Source organism: Gopherus evgoodei, chromosome 3 (genome assembly GCF_007399415.2).
Source record: "Gopherus evgoodei ecotype Sinaloan lineage chromosome 3, rGopEvg1_v1.p, whole genome shotgun sequence".
NCBI classification, from domain to species: domain Eukaryota; kingdom Metazoa; phylum Chordata; order Testudines; family Testudinidae; genus Gopherus; species Gopherus evgoodei.
In genome coordinates, this window is record NC_044324.1 from 143,123,976 (window position 1) to 143,151,368 (window position 27,393).

Below are 27,393 nucleotides of genomic sequence, written 5' to 3' on the forward strand. Positions count from 1 at the left end.
AAAACACTAACTGTAGCCCTCACTTGAACAGAGTTAAAAATAGTATGTGTGTGATATACTAATATCTAATTTTACAGTTTCATGACTTCCCCAGCTACCTCTCAGCCTATCTATTTAAATATTTTCTAATTTCTTGTATCATAGTAGAAATGTGCCTTGAAGAAGGTGAAGATAGTAGCCTTATGGATCAGTTCAGGGAAGTCTTCCATGCCTGTAAAAGAATCTGTATGTGCCGGCTATGGTACCTGTGTGGGACATCAGTGGGACGCTGCACTGGCACAAGGATGTACTTGTGCAGTGTCATGTAGATGATTGGGGCTGAGAATCTTAATTTATAAATTAGAGTTTAATCTGATAATTGTTGGTTCTTTGTACAATATATTCACCAAATAAATCTAATAATCTACATTTCACCTCTCTCATTCTTTCAGCTTTTTGTTACAGAGTGGCTAAAAAAAGTTAGAACAAGTTTTGCTTTCCACATACACTTTTTGAACTTATACTATTCTTTACAAACTTGATAGAAGATTCCATCTACTGGTTTTGAAGACGATATTTGTTTGTTTGTAGATTTGAGGGGAAGGAGCAAAAATCACGCTTGTTTATAACAGAAACTAGCCTGAAATATGGCCTGGCTGCTATTCCAGCAGCTCTATGGAAAATAGCTTTCAGGTTTCTCCTTTGTTGACTTCTATCCTCTCTCTTTATATTTATGCTGCAAAACAATATAAGAGTTCAGCCTGTGTAATTTTTACTATGCTATACTGCTGCTGCACAATTACATTAAAATCCTCGTGTTTATACATAATGTATTATGTTTATCTTATGACATATCCCTAACAGGTTGTGGAGGATATTTCATTTGGTACAGATGATCATTTGTGTGAGGTAAGTGCTTTCTAGACAACATAAGAGGATTGGGGGAAATTGTACTAACTTCCTTGGGATTCCTTTAAAACAGATACATCTTTTTCACCTTTAGGTGAAAATTGCAGAATAAGGGGCAGATATTTAGGAAAGCAAGGCCAAAACCAAAATGAAGGGACCAATCTTTTCACTATTGAAGATAATGGGAAAACCGCTAGTGACCTCAGGAGAAGCACGATCAGACCCTAAGGCAGTGATTTTAACACAGATGTAAGAAATAGCATTAATGCATCAGAGAAATAGACAGCTAGTGATAATTAGTTTACTCTAGTGTACGACAATAATGATATTTTAACATGGAGCAAAATCATAATGCTTGTTTCCTCTTCTACTTATACTACACCTTGTTGTTCTATTTGAATCCCTTTGAACAAATTATTTTTCCTTTCAGAAGTATATAAATGTTTGGAGAATAGATATTCAATATAAATGTTATCTGGATACAAATCCTTGATGTTTGGTATCTTGTTTTGCCATCATTTTGTAAATAAAGGTGTCAGATCATACAGTTTGTATCCTTGAGCAAAGTCTAAAATAATGAAGTAGTTTGAGATACATTTCCTGTCAAAAATAAATGGGAGGACAGCCTCTTTTTGGCTATAAACTGAGTGGTCAGATAAGAAATCTGTAGTTACACCTATTGCCCTTGAGAGTAGTATAAACTCACCATGGCCCAATTCCACATTGGGATACCTTGGGCTGAAGCTTACAGATTGAGAAAGTTTAATTGATATGCACCACTTCCAGCAAGCAAATTAATTACACAGGAAGTAAACCTTATTTCACATTCCATAGTAGTATATATGAGTATATGTACCCCCTGCTGCCCAGCCATGCAAATTCAAAAAATGAACTGTTGCAATATGGGGTAGCCACCTGGACAAGCTGCCACTATGTATTACCACCAGTTAAATCCAAAGGCTGCATAGAAGCTGGAAAAATCCAGGCAAGATACTCTACCTCAAGAGACGAACTCAAATTACTGTCTTTGTGAACAGGCGGACTGTGAGATCACACCCATGAGACTGGATATGCCGGAGAAAGTTCAGCTGTGCATGATGGCGGCATGCGCAGAAAGAAGCTTTTGGGGATGAAGGTTATCTAAGCAAAAAATGAGTTTGAGATGATGAAAACTGCCTCTCATGCCATTGGCCTCAGCTGTGAATCAGGACAAAGCCATGCATATGCCTCTGAACAGTGCTGACACACAAAAGGAGTACATAATCCCACAGGCACCAAGACAGAGAAAACACCTGTTGTCAGAAAAGAATGACAACAGTGGTACATGGACAGTGTCCAGTCATCAGCCACAGGCAGCTGCCAAGATAGCAGAATCTTTACAAGATAGTACAAGCAGCATATGGCCTGCAATACAGAATGTAAACACCTCCAGCAGACTAATACACAGCAGTGATACAGAAAGCTGCAGGACAGTTCCTGGATCGTGGTGATTAGACAGAGGTAGAAAAAGGAATTACTTACACTGTGAGCCACCTGCAAATCATGTCCAGCTATGCTGACTCTTTACACAAATGGATGTGCACATCAGAAAGCAATTTCTGTGAAAAGTTCTGGCCCAGTGCAGATTATCACTTGCAAACCAGTAGATGACATTACCCACAGGAACATCTCACAACAGGAACTGGAATTATCCCAGGTACATTAAATGAAGCCAGTGTAGTAGTAGTAGTAGTACACTTGCATATTCAAAGCCTGCCCAGCCCAGAAATACTGTATCATTCAGACAGAGGGAATACAGATGATAAGAGATGGGAATCTGCTCTCTCACAGAACATGGCAAGGTGTTTTGTATGACTGAACACTGGAGGACAGCAGAAAGATATAGATCTGTGTGGATGCTCTTCCAAGAACGTTCTTCAACAACTGTAACACAAAGAACATGAGGGGACAGAATGGTCAGAGTTGCAGCATGATTTTGGCAGTAATTAACATGCCCATGTGCCACAACATGCAGCATTCCATACCACTGCAGAGGAGGTGGGAAGATAGAGCTGATTGAGCTAAAGAAATGCAAGATGTGGTTGTAAGGTGTGATGTAATTGCAAAGAACCTGAGTGGGAACCTTAGTACTTGAGTCACTGCACATAAGAAGCAGCTCTGATGCATGTTGTCGTGTTGAAGCAGCTCCCGAACACCCCCACATGCCCACGCAGGAGCTTCATTCTTGGCAAAAGGTTGATGGGATGGCAAGAATTAAAGCATGTATGATAAGCCATCGTTTGCTGTGTTCCTAGTTACCTTTTGGAGTTTGCTTGTGTTATGTTTCACATAGCCCATCTCCTCTCACCAGTATGCCAGAACATACCAATCCCTGTCACTCAGACATGCAGAGAGCTCTGACAGAGTGAAGTGTTTGCAGGGTGAGATGCACAAGCAGTGATCATCTCTTGTGTCCAATAGTCACACAAGACACACTCAGGCTTTGACATACAAACACAGACAAGTACAGTCCCACACCATCCCACTATTCATCTTGGTCTGCACATCCAAACTAAGTCACCAGACCCAAAGGTGGCACACAGAGGGTGAGCCAGAGTTTCCCATGATGTGGTATCTCTGGAACCGAATTGCAAGGCAGTAGTCAGTGTTGGGGCACAGCTTGTGTGGTTGCTGTAGCTGGGTGGTCACTCATCACCGGTAATGGGGTGATAGCTTTACAAACTATTTTCTCTGCTGCCCATTATGGATGGTGAACCACTGCTGCGTCTGTCCAGTATTTTTTTGAAGTACGATAGATTGTAGTCATGTCACTCACAGACCATGAGAATGGTTAGTGTAGCTGTGGTGGTTTCTTGAATAGATGCATGCAGTTTTGCACATTGATGCTTGCTCTGCACATACTATCCTGGGTGTTGTACATTTATGCACAGAGAGAATTTGGACCTGTTCTCAGTAGTCAGTCCTACCCTCTTCTCTGCAATGATTCTCACATTAAGGGATGTGTAACATGGAGAAATGTTTTCTCTTTGTGTAGTTTGACCACTGTGTGGCTAGATAACTCACTGTCTGAGTATGGTATGAGATTACACTATGTATGGTTTAGGCCAGAGGTGGGCAAACTGTGGCCCACGGGACCGTCCTGCCTGGCCCCTGAGCTCCTCCCCAGGAGGCTAGCGCCCAGCCCCTCCCCCACAGCCTCAGCTCACTGTGCCACCAGCGCAATGCTCTGGGTGATGGGGCTGCAGAGCCTGGGCCTGACCCAGTGCTCTGTGCTTCATGGTGGCGTGGCTGGCTCCGTCCAAGCAACGTGACTCCAGCGCTGCCAGCCACTGGCGCTCCATGCAGCGCGGTAAGAGAGCAGGGGGGTTAGATAGAAGGCAGGGGAGTTCGGGGGGTGGTGTGGATAGGGGTTGGGGCGGTCAGAGAACAGGGGGGTTGAATGGGGGAAGGGGTCCTGCGGTGGCGGGCATCCGGGCAAGAAGCAGGAGGGGTCAGATGGAGCCAGGGCTGGGTCATGCCTGGCTGTTTGGGGAGGCACAGCCTCCACTAAGTGGACATCCATACAATTTTGGAAACCCCGATGCAGCCCTCAGGCCAAAAAGTTTTCCCACCTCTGGTTTAAGCATATATTCAAGTGTTCATGTACTTTTTGACATACTTGGGTGTGATTCATCAGAGCTGCTGAGTACCCACAGCTCTGATTAACTTCATTTTTGAGTGGTGGGAAATCAGCACTTCTGAAATGTCTGTCTGAAAGTGGAAACCCCATTTTGTATTTTAAATTACTTCAAACAGTTTTTAATGAGTGTAAAAGAAATATCAGTTCTAATTCAGCCTAGACGAAAAATGTCTCACCAAGTTTTCTGTATCAATCGTTCTAAGGCTTTTTGTGCTGAAAGTTTTCAAATTAATCAAAGTGTGCACCTGATAAGACTATACAGCTTGCTTATTGTTACTGTGTCACTGTATAGGAAGGGCTGGTTTTGGGAATGTATCTGGGACTCTCACTTCTGAGACTAGAGCGAAGAGAAACTTTGTGGTGAAAACAACATAGACAAAAAAAGAGTGTATTGACTTCACTAATTCCTATATGCAAACTGCTGAACTAGAATTCAGAGAGGGAATATGCTGTCTGCACTGGAATTGACCAAACATATATTTATACAGTACCACTTAGCTACAATGTCTGCCAGCTGGAAGTAGGGATTAAAATGGCTTTTAAGAAAATATGAACCACAGAAAATAAATTGAAAAACATTCTGATCTATTAAGGCCCAGTATGCTGATACACTAATGCAGGTGCAGCAACGTCTGTTATATACCCACAGCTGAAAAGGGAAGGAGAGGTGAATAAGTCCACTTTGCATTAGAAAGCTGAGGAAATTTTCCCACCACTGCCACAAATATATCTTACAACTTTAGGAACAACAAAAATAAATGCCATCAAAAACTACACTCTCTGCACACACAAATCCATACCATAATTTCATCTCTCTCACTATATTATTGTCTCCTAGCATTAACATTCAGATTCCTAAAAGTGAGGTCAGTGCAAAAAATAACCAAACAAGCCTTAAGGTGCTATCAGAGTTACACTGGCTTGCAGCATTAGTATAACCAGCAAGCAGGAGGATTTGTGTTGAGCATGAGGCAGAGTTCATTTACTTCTCTGAGATATTGTTGTGCAGTATACACAGAGCAGATCTAATCAGGAAGTGGTTGGAATAGTTTGTGTCGGTGGCAGTGTTTTTTGCCTGCCTATATATACGCGTGTCATGTAAAAAAGTATTACTAGTGCCAATACTAGGCATGAAAGATGCTGAAAGGCACTGTTCCCTCTCTATTTTTAGCTGTTACCTCCTTTTTTTACAAGTAGAGGATTTAGAAATAGAGGATTTGTTTTTGAAAATGTAGAATACTTGCTTTTGTTGAGAGCATTGCTGAGTTGTCTCACCCCATATAAGACAATTCTCAGCACTCTGTCCTCAATGTTAAATGACAGTTGGAACTATCTATCTACAGCATGACCTCTCTTCCCCCTCCCCCCAAAAAATCAATACATTGCCTTATACTCATATCTTGTGAAGACCTTGGTGTATATTTCTCATGACCTACTAATGTGGTATCCAATGACACAGCTTGTCTAAACTAGGGAGGGAATTGTTTATTTTAACAGAAGACGCTCTCTCCCATATATAGATAATACACCCAGATTAATAATATTATTACATTAAGATGGAGTTAAGCTTGAGAACACATTTCAGTAGTTTAGGGTAAACTATATTACAGGGGTGTTGTCATTACCCACTTGAAACCATGCAGTAGTCATATGATTATGAGTAAGGGATATTGGAATTTGTGGACCCAGATTAAATTAAACGCATTTTGAAAGAAGTATTTGATTTTTTTTTCATTTTCCCCCTTATGATGTCATAGGTCTTGACTGGGTGCTAAATTTATTACAGGACTCAGTATTAATCTATTGTCATTCTGGATCCAGTTATCTGATTTATTTGTAAATTCTCAGAAAATTAATTCCGTACTCAGAGAAAGTGCTGTAATTTTGGGGAGGATGGGCTGTATTATTCATATGTAACAAACAGGTTGATTTCCTTCTTTAAGTGCAAAACTTGACGTAACAATGGAGTAACTATCAGTGCATCCATAATAACTGCACGCTATTATTTCAGAATAGTTTTTAAATTAATCTACTGATAGAGCAGAAATTGAGTCTTTGCAGTAGATCTCACTTAGGAGCCTAAATTTTAATTTAGCAATGACACAAAGGATCTGTAGCCATCTTTGTAGTACAGTGTTTATCTACAAGGTTAGCATTCAGTATGATGGGAAATAACCTCAGACATTATTTTTGGAAAGTTGGTGCCTTTCTTAACTTGTTTGTGAATGTTCCTTTTTTAAAAAAATCAAACAGCACAGTGGGTAGTGATACACAGCATCAAAGGGTAGACATGTTGCCTATTGAAATTTTGGGCATTTAGTGATACCTCAGGCCTCCAGGTTCTCTACATCATAAAAACTGTGTCATTATCATTGCTGAGCCCAATTTGTACTTTTGTGCCTACATTTCCAATCAGTCATCTCACTGGTGCCCACAATCTCAAGCTCCTAATTAAGTTGCAATAAGGGACTGGATTTAAGGCCCTTTTAAACATTTTTCTCATTAATATTTCATTTCAAAATTGCATTGGATGGGGAACACATTTTAAGCTAATTGTCTATGAATGTGAGGTACAGAGCACCTAGTTACACACTGTTCATTATGCAAATCAAGAAAAAATATCATTTCAAGTAAGTACTTGTTGCAGACCTTTTGGGGTGTTTTCCAGATTAAAGTTTAGAAACTCTTCTAAATGAAGTAGATACATTGGAACACGCAATGCTCTTTTAATTTTACAAAAAAAGACAAAGTCATTAAACCAGTTTTTCCAATTATTTATATTTTGGGGCTTTGCTTTGGCAGCTGTTTTAACATACTGAGCAGGTTAGTTGACTGATGTTATATTAATTGTTTATAGGCTAAATCCTGCACCTGGTGCTTTACTAGTGAGACACCAGCTGGAGCTGTTCTGCCTGATTTGACTCTGTGCCTACCCAACACTGAGAGAAGCATAAACAGAAAACTCCCTCCCTCTTAGAACTGACCATGGAGAGACTTTGCAGCTATCCAGCCATGCCCCTGTCCCCGGAAGGAGAGTCAACCCACATTTCCATGTGGTTATTGAAGGATAGGTCTGGACTGGCAGGCTGAAGCAGCCTGGACAAAACAATTTTAATCAGTGCATCTGTATAAATGTTGTAATCGTTAGTATTATAAATTAGAGCACCAACAGGGTCTCCGCTAAGAGAAGAAAAAACTCAAAACCTACACAAATATTTGATCTTGAAACATTTCATAATAATACTCATATGCTCCTCTTCTGCCAACCTACCCCAAAATAGCAGTTATTAACAGTGCTATGGCTCTACCTAGAAACAACATAAAAGTGCAGTCACTCAAGAATGATATATGAAGACTGGTCCACAAACTAACCCATATTTAATTCCTCATCTGAACAGCTGAATTACAAGTCTTCTATTTCCCTTATTTATTATTTGTATTACAGTAGCACCTACTGGCCCTAAAACAAGATCCACATTGTGCTAGACATTGTACATACACATAGCAAGAGACAGTCCCTATTTCAAAGCATTTACAGTTGAAATAGACAAGACACTCAAAAGCATTATTATCCCTATTTTATAATGGGAAAACCAAGGCACAGAAAGAGTCTATGACTTGCCCATGGTCAAACAAGAAGTCTGTAGTAGAGCTAGAAAAAGAACCCAGCTCTCCTAAGTTCCAGACCAATGCCTTAACCACAAGCCCATCATTCCTCTAAGTATATGTTGTGTATTCTGATCTCACTTCAGATTTACATCTGTGTAATTAACTCAGTAGCAGCAAGAATTTGGCATTAAGTAAATGGGTGCTTTTGTCACATGAACTTGAGAACAGTATACAAAGATGTATCAAAATATTGTTTTTGTCGGTATGCCAAAAGTAATACTGTCATAGGCCTATTTTTTGTTTGGAATGGTAGAAAAATCTCAAAAGTTCCTTGTCAAACCAATTTGACATCTTCATAATTCCTTTCTGAATGCTCATTCTCTCTTTAAAATTTTATTTAGCTCTTTGCAACAAGAGAAAGCAGTAATGAGTCAGAACAAAATTGCTATTATAAGACATGCTTGCTAACAAAAGTAAGTGGGGTGCTAAAATGAAGATAAATATACATGTAGTTTGTGTTTCTTAGCGTTGATGCAAATGGACAAGTCAAACTGGATGAAATGAAAATATGCAGCAGTTTATGTACTGGATCTGACTTTAATCTCACTTACACGGGGGTATGTTAAGAGTAGATCTGTTGAACTCATTGAAGTTTACATAGGGGTTTAACTGGTATAAGTGAGTAAACAAGTAAGCCCACTACATAGTTATGTATCTGAAGTAATTCGATCCATTGATACCAAATATAGCGGTCAGAGTGAAGTGCTAGTAGTTGGGAGTTACGAGTTTTGAGCACAGCTCTACTGCTGTTTTGCAGTGTGGCCCCATGCAAGTAATTTTAAACACTGTGCCTTTGTTTTGCCATTTGTAAAGTGCAGATAATACTTTCTTACCTTATTAGAAGATGATTGACAGCCTGTCCACTAGAACTGTGAAAACTTGCAAACATTTATTCTGTTCTCCTTCTGGCATGAGCCACTTTTTTCCATGTTGCACCTAAAAGAAAACCTGACTTCACTGAGTCATTCTGGGACTGAAGAGAGAAGTGGGGTTAGCGGGTTTCTTGCTGCGATCAATGGGGCCAAATCTAAGTGGAAAATAGTGTTTCTTACTCAAACAATAGTGTGTGATGTGGGACTTTTTTTTTCCCCCTGCTGTACCACTTTTCCAGTTGCTCATTATGATAATGAAATTAGAATCCTGCTTTCCTGAATACTTAGCAAACAGGAGTCTGTATGTTTCATGGTTTTCATAAGAACAGACCAAAGAGTCTGAGTTGGAGGAGACAGTGCTACTTTTCCTCTTAGAAGACATTAAGGGTATATCTGTACTGCAAGTGAAGGTGTCATTGTAGCACAGGTAGGCATACTACACTAGCTTTAATCTAGCTAGCACGGGTAACAATAGCAGTGTAGATGTGGTGACATGAGCTTCAGCATGTGCTAACAACCAGAGTACAAGCCCTCCAAGGACCCAAGGTATGTATGATTTTCCCTGCTGCAGGGAAAGGATCCAGCAACAAGGAGCTGGCAGAGCCTTTCCCCGCTGCTTCTCCCCTGCCAGAGCCTTTCCCCGCTGCCTCCCAGCTGCCAGAGCCTGTCCCTGCAGGGGGAGTCTTTTCCCAGAGGGGAAAGGCTCAGCTGCAGGCAGTCAGCAGGATACTACAATGCTAAAATTAACAGTGTAGCTGGGGAGGTAGGGTTTGGGCTAGTAGAAGGCCATGTAGGGTATGTACTTGGGTACGTACCCACACCCTTCAGTATGTCTCTGCTTGCCTAAACTATGCCTCACTGGCTACACTGCTATTATACCTTAGTAGGGGGGCTGTGTACTTTATATGACGCCAAAAGACACATGCAGTGTAGCTGTACCTAAAGCTAAGGTGGCTATGCCTATCGGGGCAACAGTCACACCTTCACTTGCAGTGTATGTCGACAGATCTGCAGAGACCAGTCTCCCTTTCCCCAACAGCACTGTTAAATCACCACGAGATGCGTGGATACACTGTATTAGGGACTGCTGGTTCTCAAAAAGGAAAGGAAGCTTAAACATTAGCCATTTCTTTGCCTAGCACTTCATCCTGTGACAGTTTTTGTATAGCATCTCTGCAACAGCACATGGGTACATGATTGTATGCATCATTTATCTGGAAACTGACTGCCCTAAAGTTCATTTTAGAGCTGGAAGTCACACTAAAAGGGTGTTTGAAGCTCTGCCTCCTCAGCCAGTCAAAAGAATAAATAAAGAAAAGCTTTGACATCCTGACTAGCCTGATGGGTTGAAGTCTCAAGCTAAACCTCAAGTTTAAATGGGAAACATTGGAAATTCCCTAAAGAGTGCCAATACCCAGAAAATGTCTCCAGGTTATCTATCAGGCACTGCAAACTTGAGACATGACAGTGACAAATCAAAAGAGAGGAAGAGATAAAACATCCAGTCCAGCTGGTACAGAACAGAAAGAGGATTTCTGCTGGTATGGGATGAGCAAACAGGAAAGGAGAAAGAGTTTATTTTTAGTTACATCAGTGTAAATCTGAAGTAACTGTTGATTTTATTTGATTACATTGATATACAGAGCCTGGAGTGACACAGGACATCTGAGTGGAAAAAGAGGAAGGAAATTAGAATTTTCTAAGGCAGCATTTCCCAAACTTTTTAAAGTTGAGGGGTCCCATTTCAGAAAAAGGAAACCAATCATGCCCCTCCAACCCCTACAGGTGTTTGTTAGGTCTGCATCCTTTAGGTAAGACTTTATCGAGTAGAATGTACAGATTCTTATAACATGATGCTTCCTCTTCTCTCTTATGTGCTTCACTGAGCAGTGGAATAGTTTAAAATGTTGACATTGCCGTTTTAGCCAGTGAAATGAATGGCACAATTCACACTTCTGCACTACTGTTTCAGGCTCTTTGGAGACTCAGGCAGACGTTGCTGCATAAGTACACTTGGTTCATGTTTTCACGTTTTTTTTTAAAACAAAGTAACAGCTAGACACTAACTTTTTATAAAAACAAAAAAAAGCTGGGACCCTGGAGAACAGTTGGGAGGTCTGTCTGTGCACCCTTTTCCCCAAGAGGGGCACACCTTTTTCCTGGGGAAAAGCTGCTCTAAGATCTGACATGGGCTTGAAGGGCCCCTCTGCCTACCCACAAAACTAAAAGATAAGAAATACCAGGTATACCAAAAGATGAACCTTTTCTCCTGTAACTGCTGAATCAGAAAACAAAAGGGAAAGCGAGGTCTAATTAGGAGCCCACTTCAACTAATACACAGATCATAGTTACAATGAGAGGGTGTGGTGGAAGATCTCCTTTTGCATGTGACTTTAGGAGATGATCTGGAGCAAAATGAGATGACCTATGTTGTCAACAGAGTAAAACTTGTCTGAAGTAGAACAACACAGAATAGTTCTTCATTGACCAGTGTGTTTCTTCATGGCAGAGTTAACACAGGTTTTTACTTGGGTATGGGTATGGCCCTCAACCTCCCTCTCATCCACACACACAATTGTCTCGCCTGGACTAGCTGAATTGTCTGAGGCGATAGCTTAAAATCAGAGGAGGCTTTCATTTGGATTCATTCTGCACTGTGGATGCAGGCTAAACCACTTGAGGGCTGATAGTCCTCCAGTGCTTTCCCACAATTACCCCATGAACCCAGATGGACAGACAAGTTCTCTGACAATCCACTGGGAAAGAATCACACCATAGCTCAGTTTACTGCAGTGCCAAAAACCATGGCATATGCCCCAGCAGTCCTAGCAACACCCATGGGAAAGTGCACACCACTGAGGACAGAGTAATTCAGGTAAGGCTTTGCGGTGTGGCCAGACACAGCTGAGCTAGACAAACCCAGATGCTCAGACCTAGGTGCCAATCACCTGAGTTAATGCTGCAGTTAAGATGTCTTAAGGCTCCTGTGTATTTCGTATACCATGAAGCACAGATGAAGGCAACTTTAGAAAGGAGTTGGGTTCAAGGGACTCTGGAAACCAATCCTGTCTTTCAGCCATTGTGCTAGTTAGGTGACTGATATTAGGGCTAAAACTGGCCATGCAGCAGTACTCTAGGAAAACACTCTGACCTCAGACTTGACTTAACCCATCTGAAAATGGGGACGTCCCAATGTAACACACAACCTTATTGTATCACTTTGCTTAAACATAGTGACACACATTTTCAAATACAATCACTTAATCTACACAATATTTTTTAACTTTTGCCTCCAATGATGATTTTTTTCAAACCAGCCTTGGAAATCTCATAGTTTTTTGGCAGCATGAGTCCGATCTATAATCTAATATACTAATAGCCCTTAATTAAAGCAACGTACTGTAATCTGATCCAGATAAAGTACTCAACATATTGATATTATGGAACTAGAACCTGCTTTTTGTTTACATGTCACTTTAAAACAGCACTTCTTCATGTTCTGTACTGTGGTAATTTATTTTACCTAAGCGTACAGTCCGCAGTGGTAGCTTGATTTGGAAAACCACCTTCATATGGTTTTATCCATCAAAGCAAATCTGCACTTAAGAGCTTTCAAATCCTAGTTAAAAGCTAAATCAAGTGCTCGTACTTTATAGTACCGAGCAAACCATCACTGCACCAACCTCCCCTGCCCCCCGTGCACACATGCAACATTGACACATTTGAAATGATGGCTATATGAACATCTAATTTTCTTATGACTGGTTAACTTCTCTAGAAAAAAAATTGGCATTCAAAGATGGAACTTTCAATAGGTAATCATCATTTTTAGATATACTTTCAGAGCAATGACTGTCAATGATTTACTAACTTTTTTCTTTTTCTAGCATTAGAGATACTAAAGTTTACTTAGAATGCTGCAATCTTTTCTTGTATGCTTCTCACAAAGCTATTCTATAATAGCCTTCCAGTTATCCCTCTCCCTAAAAAAAACATACAAGAGCTTGCTAGTGTACGGAATAACAGTTTACCAGCTCGATGGATGACTCATTTTCTTTACCCAGTTCTGAGACAAGGACGTTTACAGTCAATAGAGAGAGATGCCACCTTCTCCCCACCTGCCTCTGAATTTAAAAACAATGGGCCAAATTCATCACTGGTATAAATTCACTGTAACACCATGGATGACTATGCCAATACTCTAAAGATCCACAGAACCAATACAGTTGGGAATCAAAATACTTCACATTGAACAGCACACCCCAGCGAAGAAGAGCACACATGCTGCATAAGAGAAGGCCTGTCTACCTTGTAACCTAGGCAGTGAAGCTGTTTGGTCACCTCAGCTTCTCAGTTGCTCCCCGTCCCAACCCACCCACCTCACTGTAGCTTCCCCTCCACCCCCTGTTTATTTTTCCTCAAGGAAGACATTTCTGGTTTAGCTTATTATTAGTGAGCGCTTGGGTTTCTGTATAGGCCTCAGAATCCTTTGCCATTATTTATGCCATGATTTAAGGAAGCATCACAGCAGCTGGCATTGTGGATTCTGAGGCTCATATAAGAGCCAGGACACTAGCTGCATGTGTAAAATTAACATCACCTGTTTAGATGAATTTGTAGGGGATGCAGCAAGAGAAGAATAGTTCAGGCTGACCGGTTAGTGAATGACCATGGTTGTCTCAATACTGTGGAAATTCAGATCTGGTACCTAATCACCCATTTATGTATACTTTGCTTTCCCCGAGCCTGGCCATGTCACCCACAGGGGCAGCTCCAGGCACCAGCACACCAAGCGCGTGCTTGGGGCGGCAAGCCGCGGTGGGCACTCTGCCGGTTGCCGCGAGGGCGGCAGGCAGGCTGCCTTCGGCAGCTTGCTTGTGGAGGGTCTGCTGGTCCTGCGGCTTTGGCGGACCTCCCACAGGCTGCCGCCAAATTCGTGGGACCGGGAACTTCCTGCAGGCAAGCCGCCGAAGGCAGCCTGCCTGCCGTGCTTGGGGCAGCAAAATGCCTAGAGCCGCCCCTAGTCACCCACTGTAGATGCAGGTGCAGATTAAAATAGCACAATTGCCTTTTTTGTGTGTCACTGTTACAATTTAATTTTAGAACTTTTTTTTTCCAAAATGATAATTTGCCAATCTGTCATTCACCTAATGAGGAATGACACTGCAAGGAAATATGTATAGCGAATATTCTAAACCTGGTTAATTGCAAAATTTGATCCATCCTGTAACTGGAAGTAGCACTACACATTTTAAAATGGACTGTGATTGAAATAAAAATTGTGGGAAACAACTAGGTTTTTAAGCTTATATTTTCTTGCTTTCCTTTGTAATGCAATAGCAGAATACTGTTAATCTAAACCAGGGGTGGCCAACCTGTGGCTGTGGAGCCACATGCGGCTCTTCAGAAGTTAATATGTGGCTCCTTGTATAGGCACCGACTCGGGCTGGAGCCACAGGCACCAACTTTCTAGATGTGGTGTGGGGTGCTCACTGCTCAACCCCTGGCTCTGCCCCCACTCCACTCCTTCCTGCCCCTCCCCTGAGCCTGCCATGCCCTCACTCTTCCCCCCTCCCCTCAGTGCCTCCTGCATGCCACAAAACAGCTGATTAGGAGGTGCAGGGAGGGAGGAGGAGGAGGTGCTGAGCAGCAGCCGGTGGGCGGTAGGTCCTGGGAGTGAGGGGTTGGGAAGCTAATGGGGAGCTGCTGACGTATTACTGTGGCTCTTTGGCAATGTACGTTGGTAAATTCTGGCTCCTTCTCAGGCTCAGGTTGGCCACCCCGGTTAGTAAGATCAATACATGTTCAGTGTTCTTAAGATGAAAAACTTTAAATAATGGTACATATGTCAAGCCCACCCAAAATTCTGAATTATTCAAAAAGTCTCTCAACACTTTAGCCAGATTTTTTAGTCTTTTCAAAATATTTTTAGCAAATTTAGTGCTTGAAAGAGATGTCAACATTTATAGCCTTCAAATAAAATTTTGAAAAATACCAGTGACTTAGAAGCCCAAGTGATGTTTTCAACAGCAACTTAGGCACTTAGAAAGTCTCACTGAAATTCATTGGACCTAAATGTCTAAGTGACTTTTGAAAAATAGGACTTTGATTTCTAAAGTATTTTGGTGGTTTTGAAAACTGTACCCCTAGAGACTGTAGTCTGTTTAACGATAGAACGTGCACAGCATAGGCAGTGCAAGATTCCCCTTCACTGAAGGGCTGGGAGTGAGAGGGCAGTTCTGTCTCAGTGACTATTTAATTCCCTGCTGAATGTGACAATTATCTTGACGTATTTTGCTGCTTGGAGATAGATTGAGACCACCAGCTCATTTCATGTCACCTAGGTCACCAAATCATCATACAAAAACAGCTTTCAGTCAGTACAAACTGGACCATGGTTTGAACAAGTGCCCTAGCAATGCAAGGCACTGTATCCTGTTACCAGTTCCCTGAGCCATCCAGTCTTACTGTTTTAAAATATTTATTTTATCCTTAATTTGCTATGAATTTGAACTATACTAATGGAATCAATAGCAATCACCTTTTCTTTTTCTTTTCAACTCCTAGGATTTCCACTTATTTTCTGCAGAACTGGGAGAAAAATGTGAAGCAATAAGTGAGAAACTGGTGCAATTAGAAGATCAACTCCAAACATCAGTCTGCAGCTTGGATGACAGTTTTATTCATATCCTTTTGCTACATAGATTAACTATTTATCTCCCAGCTTCATGTAAAGCACTAGTTTATTTTAGCATGATCTGGGTATGTTAAGTAAGGTGGAAATGAGTGAATTTAGCTAATGTGGACATTTGTGGTTTACTAAAATATTCCCATAGTGCTCATTCACTGTGGGTCTGATCCAGTTCGTGATGAAGTCAATGACAAGACTTAAATAGGAGTGAGATAAGTCCTATAAATTTAATCTTAGACTAAATGTTTAAACAGTCATGTGCTTAGCTCTATCAGTCTAATCTCTGAGTTTTATAATGTACACATATCACTGCAGGTGTCTAGTGCACAAAGCAGAACACTTGTAACAGCCAACACAAATCTGCACTTTCAAACATGATCTATTTAGTCAAATTAAATGCGAGTTCATGTGCAGTCAGAATCGATTATAGATGTCTAATCTGGCTATTGTTCCTTTTTAAATATTCAGTAGTTGCATCATGTGGCATCTACCATGTGATCTAACCTGCATACAGTGTAAACAGGGCCGGTGCAACCATTTAGGCGACCTAGGCGGTCACCTAGGGCACTGGGATTTGGGGGAGCGCCATTTTCTTCGGCAGCAACCGCGGCAGCCGGATCTTCGGCCACCCCGGTTGCCACTAGCATTTAGGCGGAGGGAGCTGGGGCAGGGGAGCATGGGGAGGGCTGCCTGAAGCAAGTAAGGGGGGGGTGAAATGCAAGGGAACTCCCCATCCCAGCTTACCCCTGCCCCGCCTCGTCCCCGAGCATGCCGTGACTGCTTCACTTCTCCCACCTCCCAGGCTTGCGGCGCCTAAGCTGATTGGCGCCGCAAGCCCAGAAGGTGGGAGAAGTGAAGCAGCCACGTGCTCGGGGAGGAGGCGGGGCAGGGGTGAGCTGCTTCACTTCTCCCACCTCCCAGACTCGCGGCGCCAATCAGCTTAGGCGCCGCAAGTCTGCGAGGCCGGAGAAGTGAAGCAGTCACGACATGCTCAGGGTGCTAGTGCGCAGAGCAGGGGTGCCTCAGGGCGGAGGGTGAGGGATAGGGAGCTGCCGCAAGGGGGGGCACCTCAGGGCGGAGGGAGGAAGCTGCCGCAGAGAGGGCGGGGAGGCACCTCAGGGCACAAGGTGGAAGTTTCGCCTAGGGCGCGAAACATCCTTGCACTGGCCCTGAGTGTAAATAGCCATAAAAGAGAATTGGATATTTGATTCTCTTCCAGCTGAAAGCCCTTGGATAAAATACTGAAAGAACTCAAAGACTGCTTACGCCATCCAGCATCTGGGTAAAGGTTGCTTAACCTTTACAGAGCCATCTGCCATACCTACATATGTAGAAATTTCCCAACTTTAAAAGTACAGACTCTCTTTTCACTTGTGTTGTCTAATCCTCTTATTGTGTTTATAGAAATAAATTACCTCCACCAAAGGTAGTGATTCTGCTGAGAATGGAAATTAGCCTTCAGAAAGCATAAATGTAAAAAGCATAAGAAGAAATTGGTTGGGCTGTGGTCTTGGGTTAGTATTTATTCTTTGTAACCGCTGAAGAGCTTACAATCTAAGCTATACAAGCCAAAGACATGATGAGCCATGGAACACTAGCTCAAGTAAGAGAAGATGGGAGGAGGATTTGGGTGGAGGAGAAAGTAGCAAGCTTTCCTGGAGCAAGGAGCAGAAAGAGGGCTTGCTAGAGGTCAGGGAGTTTGTGATTGTTCTTGGCACAGGAGCAATGTGATAGAAATGAGTAGCCATGAGTGCGAGAAGAACAATGAAAGGAGCAGTAAGGAAAGAGGTTCAGGAATAGCATACAAAATGAGAGGCAATATACAGATGGGGCCAAGATTATGTAACATTTTAAAGACTAGGATATAAAACTTAAGTACAGATTGAATCCTTTCATTGGCTTTCTCAGAGGCCAGCAATTTTGTTGGAGTGACAGGAGAGAAGAATGATTTTGGAAACACTATATGGATTTCATTGGAGAGAAAAGATGGGAGAGGTGGGAAGGTCTAGAGAAGAAGTTTAAAACAAGATAATGATGGACAAGAACTGGACACAGGTTTTCAGGGTATAGGGAGGAATGATGGCTATATTACAGAGAAAAAAAGAGCATGCTTAGTAGAGACAAATATATGGGGAGAAGTGTAAATATACCACTGTGATTGTAAATCTGGGAGACAGTGTCACAATTACAGGGAGAACGACACCTTGGACCTCTTTTAGTCCCTCCCTCTCATGTGCACCTGTTAGGTAACAGGGCTGGCTTCCTGCACTTCAATCCAGGCAGAACCACACAGGCCAACCGCTCTGGGACTGGGTCACTGGGTTGCAGCCTTCCTGATTCCCAGCCAGGTTTGACACAGGCTGAACAGCGTTTGGAACCTGTAAGCCCTTTCGCTCTGGGAACCTGTGACCAGGGAGTTGATTAAAGTAACTCAAAACAGGGTCTTCAAAACAAAGTATTATTCATTTGTTTCCCCAGAGGTACAAAGCACATAGAGCAAAGGGTAAAAACAATAAAAAAGCTAGATACATTCTCTGACCTACACCTTCATCATTCCTCATTAGCTTTTGTAGGTTCCTGTTAGCCCAGCTAATCCCCATCTCTGGCTGGGAAAAATATACTTTCCTGCTTGCAGCAGGCTCTCTCTGTCTCTGTGTACCCCTTAGCCTATCAGCTTTCATTGATTCTCTCTGGGCAGCCTCACCTTGCTCACCTAACCCTCCTCCCTTTTCTAGGCCCATGCTCCTGTGATGGCTTAGTGTTCCCTTTGGTCTTTCTCTCATCAGCCTTGGCCAAACAGCTCTCACTAGGGTTGGGACATAGGCTTCACGTCTTCGTGGCTATAAACCTGGCTACTGTGTTTTACTGTTTGATGGGATGCTCCTTATCTAGCCCATTATTTTACCTTCTCTGCTTGGTTCTTTTAACAATGCCTTTTGATCTAACTCCAACACCATAGCAACTCCATCATGAATAAGGAGAGCCATGCACCATATTCATAAAAAATAATGCATGTTATTTCCCATTTTGCATCTCTCAAATCCTTAATCATTGTATTTTCGATGGAGATAGAGAAGAGACAGAGTGGAAAAGTATTGAAAGAATAGATGAAAAAGTTCTATTTTGGAGAGTTTGTAATGGTAGCTTGTAATGACACCCAAGAGGAGGTGTTAGAAAGATACCTGGAGATAAGGAACTGAACAGAAGGCATGCAGTTCTAAGAAACATAGATTTGAGAATCATCCTCATCAAGGCTGGAATTGAAACCATAAGAACAGACAAGATCATGAAGGAAAGACAGTGCAGAGGCTAAGGACAAAATCTTAGGAGACACTAACAGATGGAAGGCAAGAGGAAGATGAGACACTTAATTTGAGGTGCTGTATTGTTTTATAGAGCCATTACCAACTTTGCTAAAGTTTAAAAGCATAAAAAAAGCCTGATATTCATTAAAAGTGCATAGTATTTTTACTGTTTAAGATTCCTATGAGAAACAATGATTCAGCCAATGTAATTAGCTATTTTGCAGTAATTTGTCATCACTTAGAATCCCTCACTGCTCTAAATGTTTGTCTTATTGTTACAGGAAGATAATTAACCTGTGTTTAGCACAGACCAATTTGTAATGTGTCTGTGAGGCATTTGTATAGTATAATTGATCAACCTTAATCCTGTTTGAGATCCCTTTGTAATGCTATATACATGCACTCATTTAACTCCCTTATAATAAATGGCAGGAGGTTCTAACTTTACACCTTATAGCTCATTCTTAATTGAGCCCAGTGTGTCTAACAGGTAGAAGAGCACTGGGAGACAGGAGTCTTCTATTCCCAGCTCTGCCACAGACTTGCTGTATTTTCTTTTGGAAGTCACTTTACATCTATACTTGAATTAACTCAGCTGTGAAATGGGTCTGACAGTAGTTACCCACTTTACAGGTTTGTTATGAGGTTTCATACATTTTTGTTTGAAAAGAACGTTTTGATTTTTGAATGACAGACACTACAGAAGCACATATATTAGTATTATTTTTATAAAGGCAGTGTATGCTTCAATTTAGTTTAAATTCTAAATGTAAAAGTTAATTAAAAATCATTTTGAACTTTGAACAGACTTGTGGGTCAATCTCATTTAGAAACACAATTAAGTTTTCACCCAGATTAGCTTTGAGTGTCCCAAACCTCCATATTTCCTTCCCCACCTTGACTACATTTTAATAGACAATATCTTTAACCTATTATTAAGCAATTTTCACTATTCATAAGATTGAACTTAACATGATCATGCAGTTAGCATTAAGATACATACAAGGTTCACAGATAGTGTAATTAACCATAGTGAAGAAAGCCAATTAGTGGTGTTTGTTAAATGCACTATTAGGTGAAAATTTGGTTTCTAAGTCCAGGTACTGTAGATCACAACAAAAATCTGGTGATTTGGAAGTCATGGGTTTGCATCAAGACTTGGCTCTTTGACATCAGTGATTACATAAATGGAGTTAAATCCTGTAATGATGAATGGATAACATGTACATCATATCCTGTGGGAAGGATGCTGGTGAGACTTCCAGGAGGTGCATCAAGAACAAATCAGAAAACGTATTTAAAGTTTGTTGAATATCTCAAGTGATTGCTAGCAGCATAGGGTCTTTAAACTCTAGATTACTGACTAAAATCCACTAAAGGTGAACGTAACCAAAAGTTATCAAGTTGTCCTTTTATTTTATTTAAAAGGGATGAAAAAAATCAAATCTTTAAACCATTATTCAAAATCAGTCTGTTGGCTGTTAAATAGCCTTTGAAATAATTGTGATCTCATTCCTGATATTCCTGTGTTACAAAAACTAGCACCACAATTGTCACTAGTTACTACTATCAACAGGGAGGTTAAGAATTGAGCTTTTCACAGCACTTACTTGACCTTGGTGAAAACACATCTCAAATAGTAAGTGCTTATGTGGTCTTTATTGAAAATACTTTTAAAGAGATAGAACTATGTAAGGGCTAGATGTAATTTATTTGTAAAATGTGATCTAGAACTTAATGAGTACTGTAAAAACTTCCCAGAAAAACTCTTGACTGCTCTGTATTTAGATAAAAGAAAGGACGCCATGAATATACTGAGGAGGAAAAAAAGTATGTATGGCCGAAATTTGCTGTGAAGGTATGTGGATGTCTCTTTTTAATGAAAAGGACTATAAACGTCCCACAGATAACTACATTCCTGCAGCTGTCAAGAAATTCTTCCAATATTTAGTATACATCTTGGCTTTGATTAATAATTAAATCTATATTAGAGAAAATAATTCCCAGTTGCTATTGTTTTTCGTTATACATTCAGATGGCACATAATGCTTGAATCAGCCATGTTGTTACTAGTAATTGCTGGTATGACATGAACAAAGCAGAAGGCGATATTTCATGGTGTTGAATATTTACAAAGAGCCTCTTGGGAGTCTCATTTGATATTGAAGTTTCTCACTGCAAATAGTAAACAGTACCTTTGTATAAAAAAATCATCAAACAGAATAAAAAATCTCCTCTGTAGCACTCTGACTGTCTGACATGTTTGCTAAATTATATGTAGCATAACCAAATATAACCACAAAACAGTCAACTATAGTTAATCAGTGGCAAGTGTATGAAAACAGTCTGCATCATTAATTGGAAAAACCAAGGAAGGAGAGGTGACTCATTGCTGGTGTCTGCAGGGCTGATGAGAGGTGTTACTTCACTGACAGAAAAGGCCTAGAATTTCCAGTAAAATTAAATGGCTCCTATATTGCAATTTCACAGTCATTTTTTTTTCTTAATTAGCAGTTAGGGTTTGATAGACAATTTGAGTGCATGTAATAGTTCCTTCTAGAGAAAATGCTTTTGTTGAGATAAAACTGGGTTGGGCTACCATATGTTAAATGCACAAAATCCCCTTCCCCTCCCTTTAAAAAACCCAAATATTAAGTAATAATTTTGAAGTTGTAATAGCATGTTTAAATGTTGATTAGGCACACACAAGTCCTAACCTGTTTACTTCACCGTGTATTTGGTGAAGACATGGAGCTTGATTCTGGTCTCCTGTACATCAGTGTAAATTGGGGTAACTCTGTTTAGTCAATGGACTTACACCAGTGTAAAAATGATGCCAGAGCAGAATCAAGCCCCATGTCTGTACCAAATATGTGGTGAAGTAAATATTTAGTTCTTTACCATACCTTAGTCAGGAGTCACCATCTGGATGAATCTTTAAGAAATTAACGTTCTGCATTACTGCAGGAACTCTCAGGGCAGTAGTAGTGTGGTATTTGACTCTCCTCGGCCACCATCCCCCACAAACCGCAGCACCACCTTCATTTTTTATTATAGAATTGCAGGACCCAGCAGGACACTTGTCATGAATGTACCAGTGGGTTTTGCAGCATCTCCATTATGCCTTATCGTTCCACCTCCTTATACTTTCATGGATGGCTCTCTTCCGTACTCTATGTTGGTAAATAAAGTAAGGAGAGTCACAGATTAAAATAAGGTCTAGTTTTCAGCTTGGATCCCTGACACTCAGGATGGCAAGGACCAGTCATAATACATTTTTAGGAGGGGTGAGGAAGGGAACACCACTCTTAGACCTTGGCCAATTCAAGACTTGGTTTTGACAGACAACAAAGAAAGCACCTGGAGTGCTCCTTTCATCACAGGAAGGGTTGCATTCATCCTACAAGGAAGACAAGGGTGATATACAAAGGCTGGAGATGGGCATGGAAAACTCCTGCCCTCAGTCCAGCCCCATGAGAACAGTGACAGAAACAGAGTAGAGTAATTGGAAGTAAAGGCATCCCTAGCTCGCTGCTCCTTCGATATGTAACTTGTATAGCATGGTGGGAATCACAACACCTACAGTATAAGACATAACATTATGTACTGATCTCAGACCATTGCGGTACTTAAAGCCACTGTAAATAGACAGAGTAGTTTGCCAGGTAGAATAGGAAAAAACAACCCACAAACATCTTTCTGACCATTTGTGTTCCTCTTGTACACATTTCCCCCATGTGTTCAGAGTGCAGTATTTAAAGCAAGCTGATATTATGTTATCAGAGATCTAAACCAGAAAATACCAGTCTCAGCCATCACCTCAGCCTATAGCTCCAAGGCCTTCTGTCACCCAACAAACTATTCTTAAAGAGTTTCCTGTCTTCCTCCCTGGGGTCTCTGGCTTGTAGCATCCAGCCCTCCTCCTTCTGCCCTTGAGCACTTTGTGCCAGGGGAGGAAGAAGCTTAATTGGGTTAATCCCATTTTCTAGCAGCAAACTAGCAGCAGCCCTGCATCCTGTCAGAGACATGTAATGAGCGTGACCCTCATGCAGAACTCCTATTTCTTACCAGTAGAGGTTCTACATACTGCTTCAAAGCAATACATGTCCCTTTGCCACAGTATTTTAGCCTTAACTTTACAATTACTGGTGTCCTTTGGTTTGTCATATTGTCAATGTGGCGACATTCCTGATACTACTAGAATTTATTTCAAGCATAAGCCAGTCATATCTCTTGCTCCTCCAGCACACAGTTGCTTTTCTTTGTATTTTTTCTTTTCTTTCTTTCTTCTTCCTGCCTCATAGATATAATATTCAGTGATAATGAAGCATATAATTTTTGCTTCCATTTTTTTCTACCTAAAAACCTTTTATAATCATTTAGCATATTACAAATAACAGCATGTTGTTCCAAGCTGCATATCAAAGGTAATTAAATCTCAGGGGTTTCTTGGTGTTCATAAACTGCATGAGCTATGCTTTTACTAGTTCTGATTTCAGCAGAATTTTGATTAAATTGCATCTTGGTATTCAATCTGCAGGGCTGGCATTAGACTCACTGGGGCCCAGGGCAGAAACTAAGGAGTGGGCCCCCCACTCTGCCTCCCTTACCTGCTCACACATTGGATTTCTGCAATGTTTCTGAAGCTGACGCACAAACCCTCACCACGCAGGGCCCCCTATAGCATGGGGCCCTGGGCAGTTAGCCTGCTTGCAATACTCTAATGCTGGCCCTGCATCTGAGACCACTTATTACACAATAACAATATTTCCCTGCCTCACAGAGATGGTGTGAGACTTAATTCTTTAGTGCTTGTAAAGTGCTTTGAGATCACTGGATAGGGAAAGGACATAGAAATGCATATTATTATTGTTATTTATATGAAGTCATAGATTAGATTAATAAATCTGCCCAGAAATTAAGGGAAATGTACCCTCTACCAATATAAACGTGTTTTTTTCCCCTATGGTAAAATGTAAAGAGTGAAACATCACAGTAAATGAATGTAAATTACATAAAAGATGAAGTTTTGAGGAAGCTATAATAGAATCAAAAGCTCCCAAAAGGCTTTTCAAACTGGTGTTCGTGCCTGCCATAGGAGTGATTTGCATAACTTTCCCATGATTCTCTATAGTCACATTTTCAAAAGAGAGAGAGCTTGCTTTTTACAGTCACATAACCTAAGGATGCCTTTTTGTTTTGACATTGCATTGACATTGTACTTGGGTAAAACAACATTTCATAATGGATGAGCTCTAAGAAGGCCAAAAGCAGTATAGCATTTCCCTTCTGTGTATTAAGTTTTGAAAAAAGTAAGGTTCTTCTTCGAGTGATTGCTCACATCCATTCCAGTTAGGTGTGCGCGCCGTGTGTGCACGTTCGTCGGAAACTTTTTACCCTAGCAACTCCAGTGGGCCGGCAGGCCGCCCCCTAGAGTGGCACCGCCATGGCACCTGATATATACCCCTGCCGGCCCACCTGCTCCTCAGTTCCTTCTTACCGCCGTGTCGGTCGTTGGAACTGTGGAGCGCGGCATAGCTGTCCTCCACGTCCCTAGCTCTCCTTGTTCTACGGTTGATAGTTGTAATTAGTAGTTAAGTGTAGTTAGTTATATAGTTAATAGTGTAAATAATATTTGTAGATATTTGTTAGCCGGTTTGGGCCGTAGCCCTTCCCGGCGCCCGGCACCGGGCTCATGCCTGGTTCGCTGGGCTTCAAGCAATGTGCGGCCTGTAAGAAGCCGATGCCGACCAGCGACCCTCATGACGCGTGTCTAAAGTGGGGGAATCGCACAGATCGGACAAGTGCCGCATTTGTAAGGCTTTTAAGCCTAGAACAAAGAAGGAGAGAGACCAGAGACTTAGGACTCTCCTCATGGAAGTGGCACTCGACCCGGCAGCTTCGCAGGCCGTCACCTCGACACCAGCACCGGATCACGCCGGCACCGGAAAGACTCCCCGGCACCGACCTTCCCCGGCACCGGGTGCAGAAGCAAGACCCTCGAAGTCTGCAACTCCATCCAGGCAGACTCGAGTGGAGCGCCCGGCACCGACATCTGCCGCGGCGCTACCGGCACCGTCGACTCCGGGCCCGGAGGGTCCGTCGAGTCCGGTCCCGCCGAGCTCCCCCATAAGATCTGGGGTTGAGCTATTGGTCCCATCGACGCCGGAGACCTTCGCCTTGGCACGGGACCTCATTGCCCTGACTGAGTCAACTCAGCCTCCACCCCCGGTACCTCCTGTGCGGGTAGCGTCCAGGGGCAAACCTATGATGAGAGCGCCGTCTCGGGACTCACGCTCGCTGTCGAGGTCCCGACACCATGGTCGCTCAAGATCCCGCCGCCGCTCGCAGTCCCGGCACCGCTCCCCTCGGCTCCCCTCATACTCGCGGCACCGATTGGCCTCCAGACGGTCACTGTCTGGTTCCAGCCACCGATACCGGCACAGGGACTCTAGGAGCCAGTCCCGCCGTCGATCAGTGCCCCGATCGACCTCCCGGCACCGAGCTGGTGGCAGGTCCCGCTCCCAGTCGACCTCCCGACACCGCGTCGGTCGCAGGTCCTGGTCCCGATCCCGGCACCAAGTCCAAGACAGACCCCGGTCCCGATCCTGGCACCAGTATGACTCCCGGTACCGGTCCCCGGCACCGAGAACATCTTCGGCGCCAGGACGCGGAGACTCTTACCAGCCGCGGTCGGCCCCTCCATGGCCTTCCAGACAACCGTTGGTGTCATCGCAGGCGGACAGTGTATATGCACTGGGCACTGACAGACAAGCGGCCCTTTTTCAAGACCCTCCGCAACAGGACCAGGGTCCGCAGCAGTGGGAGTTCTGGACACCCTGGGCGTATCACCAAGCCCAGGGCCCCCAACAGCTTCCTCCTAGGCCTGCAACGGCAGAGCACAGGGCGCCGGAGGCGTCGTTGTCTCGCCCCCCTCCCTCCCCGGACGGGGAGGACGGGCCAAAGCAACAAGACCCTGATCTCCCTCCTGAGCCAGAGGCGAGGGCTGAGGCGGACCCCCCGCTGGACACTTTCTTGCCGGGGGTCTCCTCATCGTCTTCTCCCGATGAGGCGGTGGCTGGCACTTCCTCTAATAGCCCTCCTCCGCTAGATCTCAGGGCACATCAGGACCTCCTCAGGCGAGTAGCACAGAATTTGAGCCTGCAAGCTGAGGAGGTCTCTGAGATTGAGGACCCTGTCGTCAGCATCCTCTCTTCCGATGCTCCCACCAGGGTCGCCCTGCCCTTTATTCGGACGATCCAGGCCAACGCCAATACGATCTGGCCTCCATCCCCCCTACTGCACGGGGCGTCGAAAGGAAGTACATGGCCCCCTCCAAGGGCTATGAGTACCTCCATATTCACCCGACACCATGCTCCCTGGTGGTACAGTCGGTGAACAAGAGAGAGCGTCATGGGCAGGAAGCCCCAGACCCCAAATCCAAGGAGGCCAGGCGTATGGACCTCCTCGGCCGCAAGGTTTATTCGGCGGGGGCCCTGCAGCTCAGGGTTTCCAATCAGCAAGCCCTTCTTAGCCGCTACGCCTTTAACTCTTGGGTGGCAGCGGATAAGTTCAAAGAGCTGCTGCCACAGGAGGCGCGTCAAGAATTTGCGGCGATTCTTGACGAGGACAAGAAGGTTGCACGAACCTCGTTGCAGGCCTCCTTGGACGCTGCGGACTCGGCTGCCCGTACCCTCGCCTCGGGGGTGACGATGCGCCGCATCTCCTGGCTTCAGGTTTCTGGCCTTTCACTGGAGCTCCAATACACCATCCAGGACCTCCCGTTCGAAGGCCAGGGCCTGTTCTCGGAGAAGACAGACCCCAGACTGAAAAGTCTTAAGGACAATCGGGTCATTATGCACTCCCTTGGGATGCAGACGCCTGGGACGCAACGCAGACCCTTCCGGCCGCAGCAGCAGCGTCGGCCTTACCCCCAGTTCCGCCAGCGGCAGGACCTTAATAGGCGCCACGGCAGAAATGGCAGGCGCAGGCCGTCAGGCAATCAAGGGGGGCAAAACCAAAGCTCCTCTAAAGCCCCACCTGGACCCAAACCTTCGTTTTGAAGGTGCGCCCGAGGGCGTAGTACCAGTATCCCCCATGGATCCTTCCCCCTCGTTTTCCAACCGCCTTTCGTTTTTCCTCCAGGCGTGGTCCCGGATAACATCCGACCGCTGGGTCTTACGCACGGTGCAGACGGGATACCATCTGCAGTTTGTATCTTTTCCTCCCTCCCGCCCCCCACCCTCGTCCCTCTTCAGGGACCCCTCTCACGAGCAATTCCTCCGACAG

At 43.3% G+C, this 27,393-nt stretch overlaps 1 protein-coding gene across 1 annotated transcript in view; it reads left to right on the top strand.

Annotated features, from left to right (window-relative positions):
• The window catches only part of DISC1 (DISC1 scaffold protein), a 405,341-nt gene that overhangs the window by 367,472 nt on the left and 10,476 nt on the right, over window positions 1-27,393 (top strand). Inside the window, 2 exon segments of the mRNA XM_030556889.1 lie at window positions 844-888; window positions 15,676-15,793. Of these exon segments, the coding sequence (XP_030412749.1) occupies window positions 844-888; window positions 15,676-15,793 (163 nt within the window).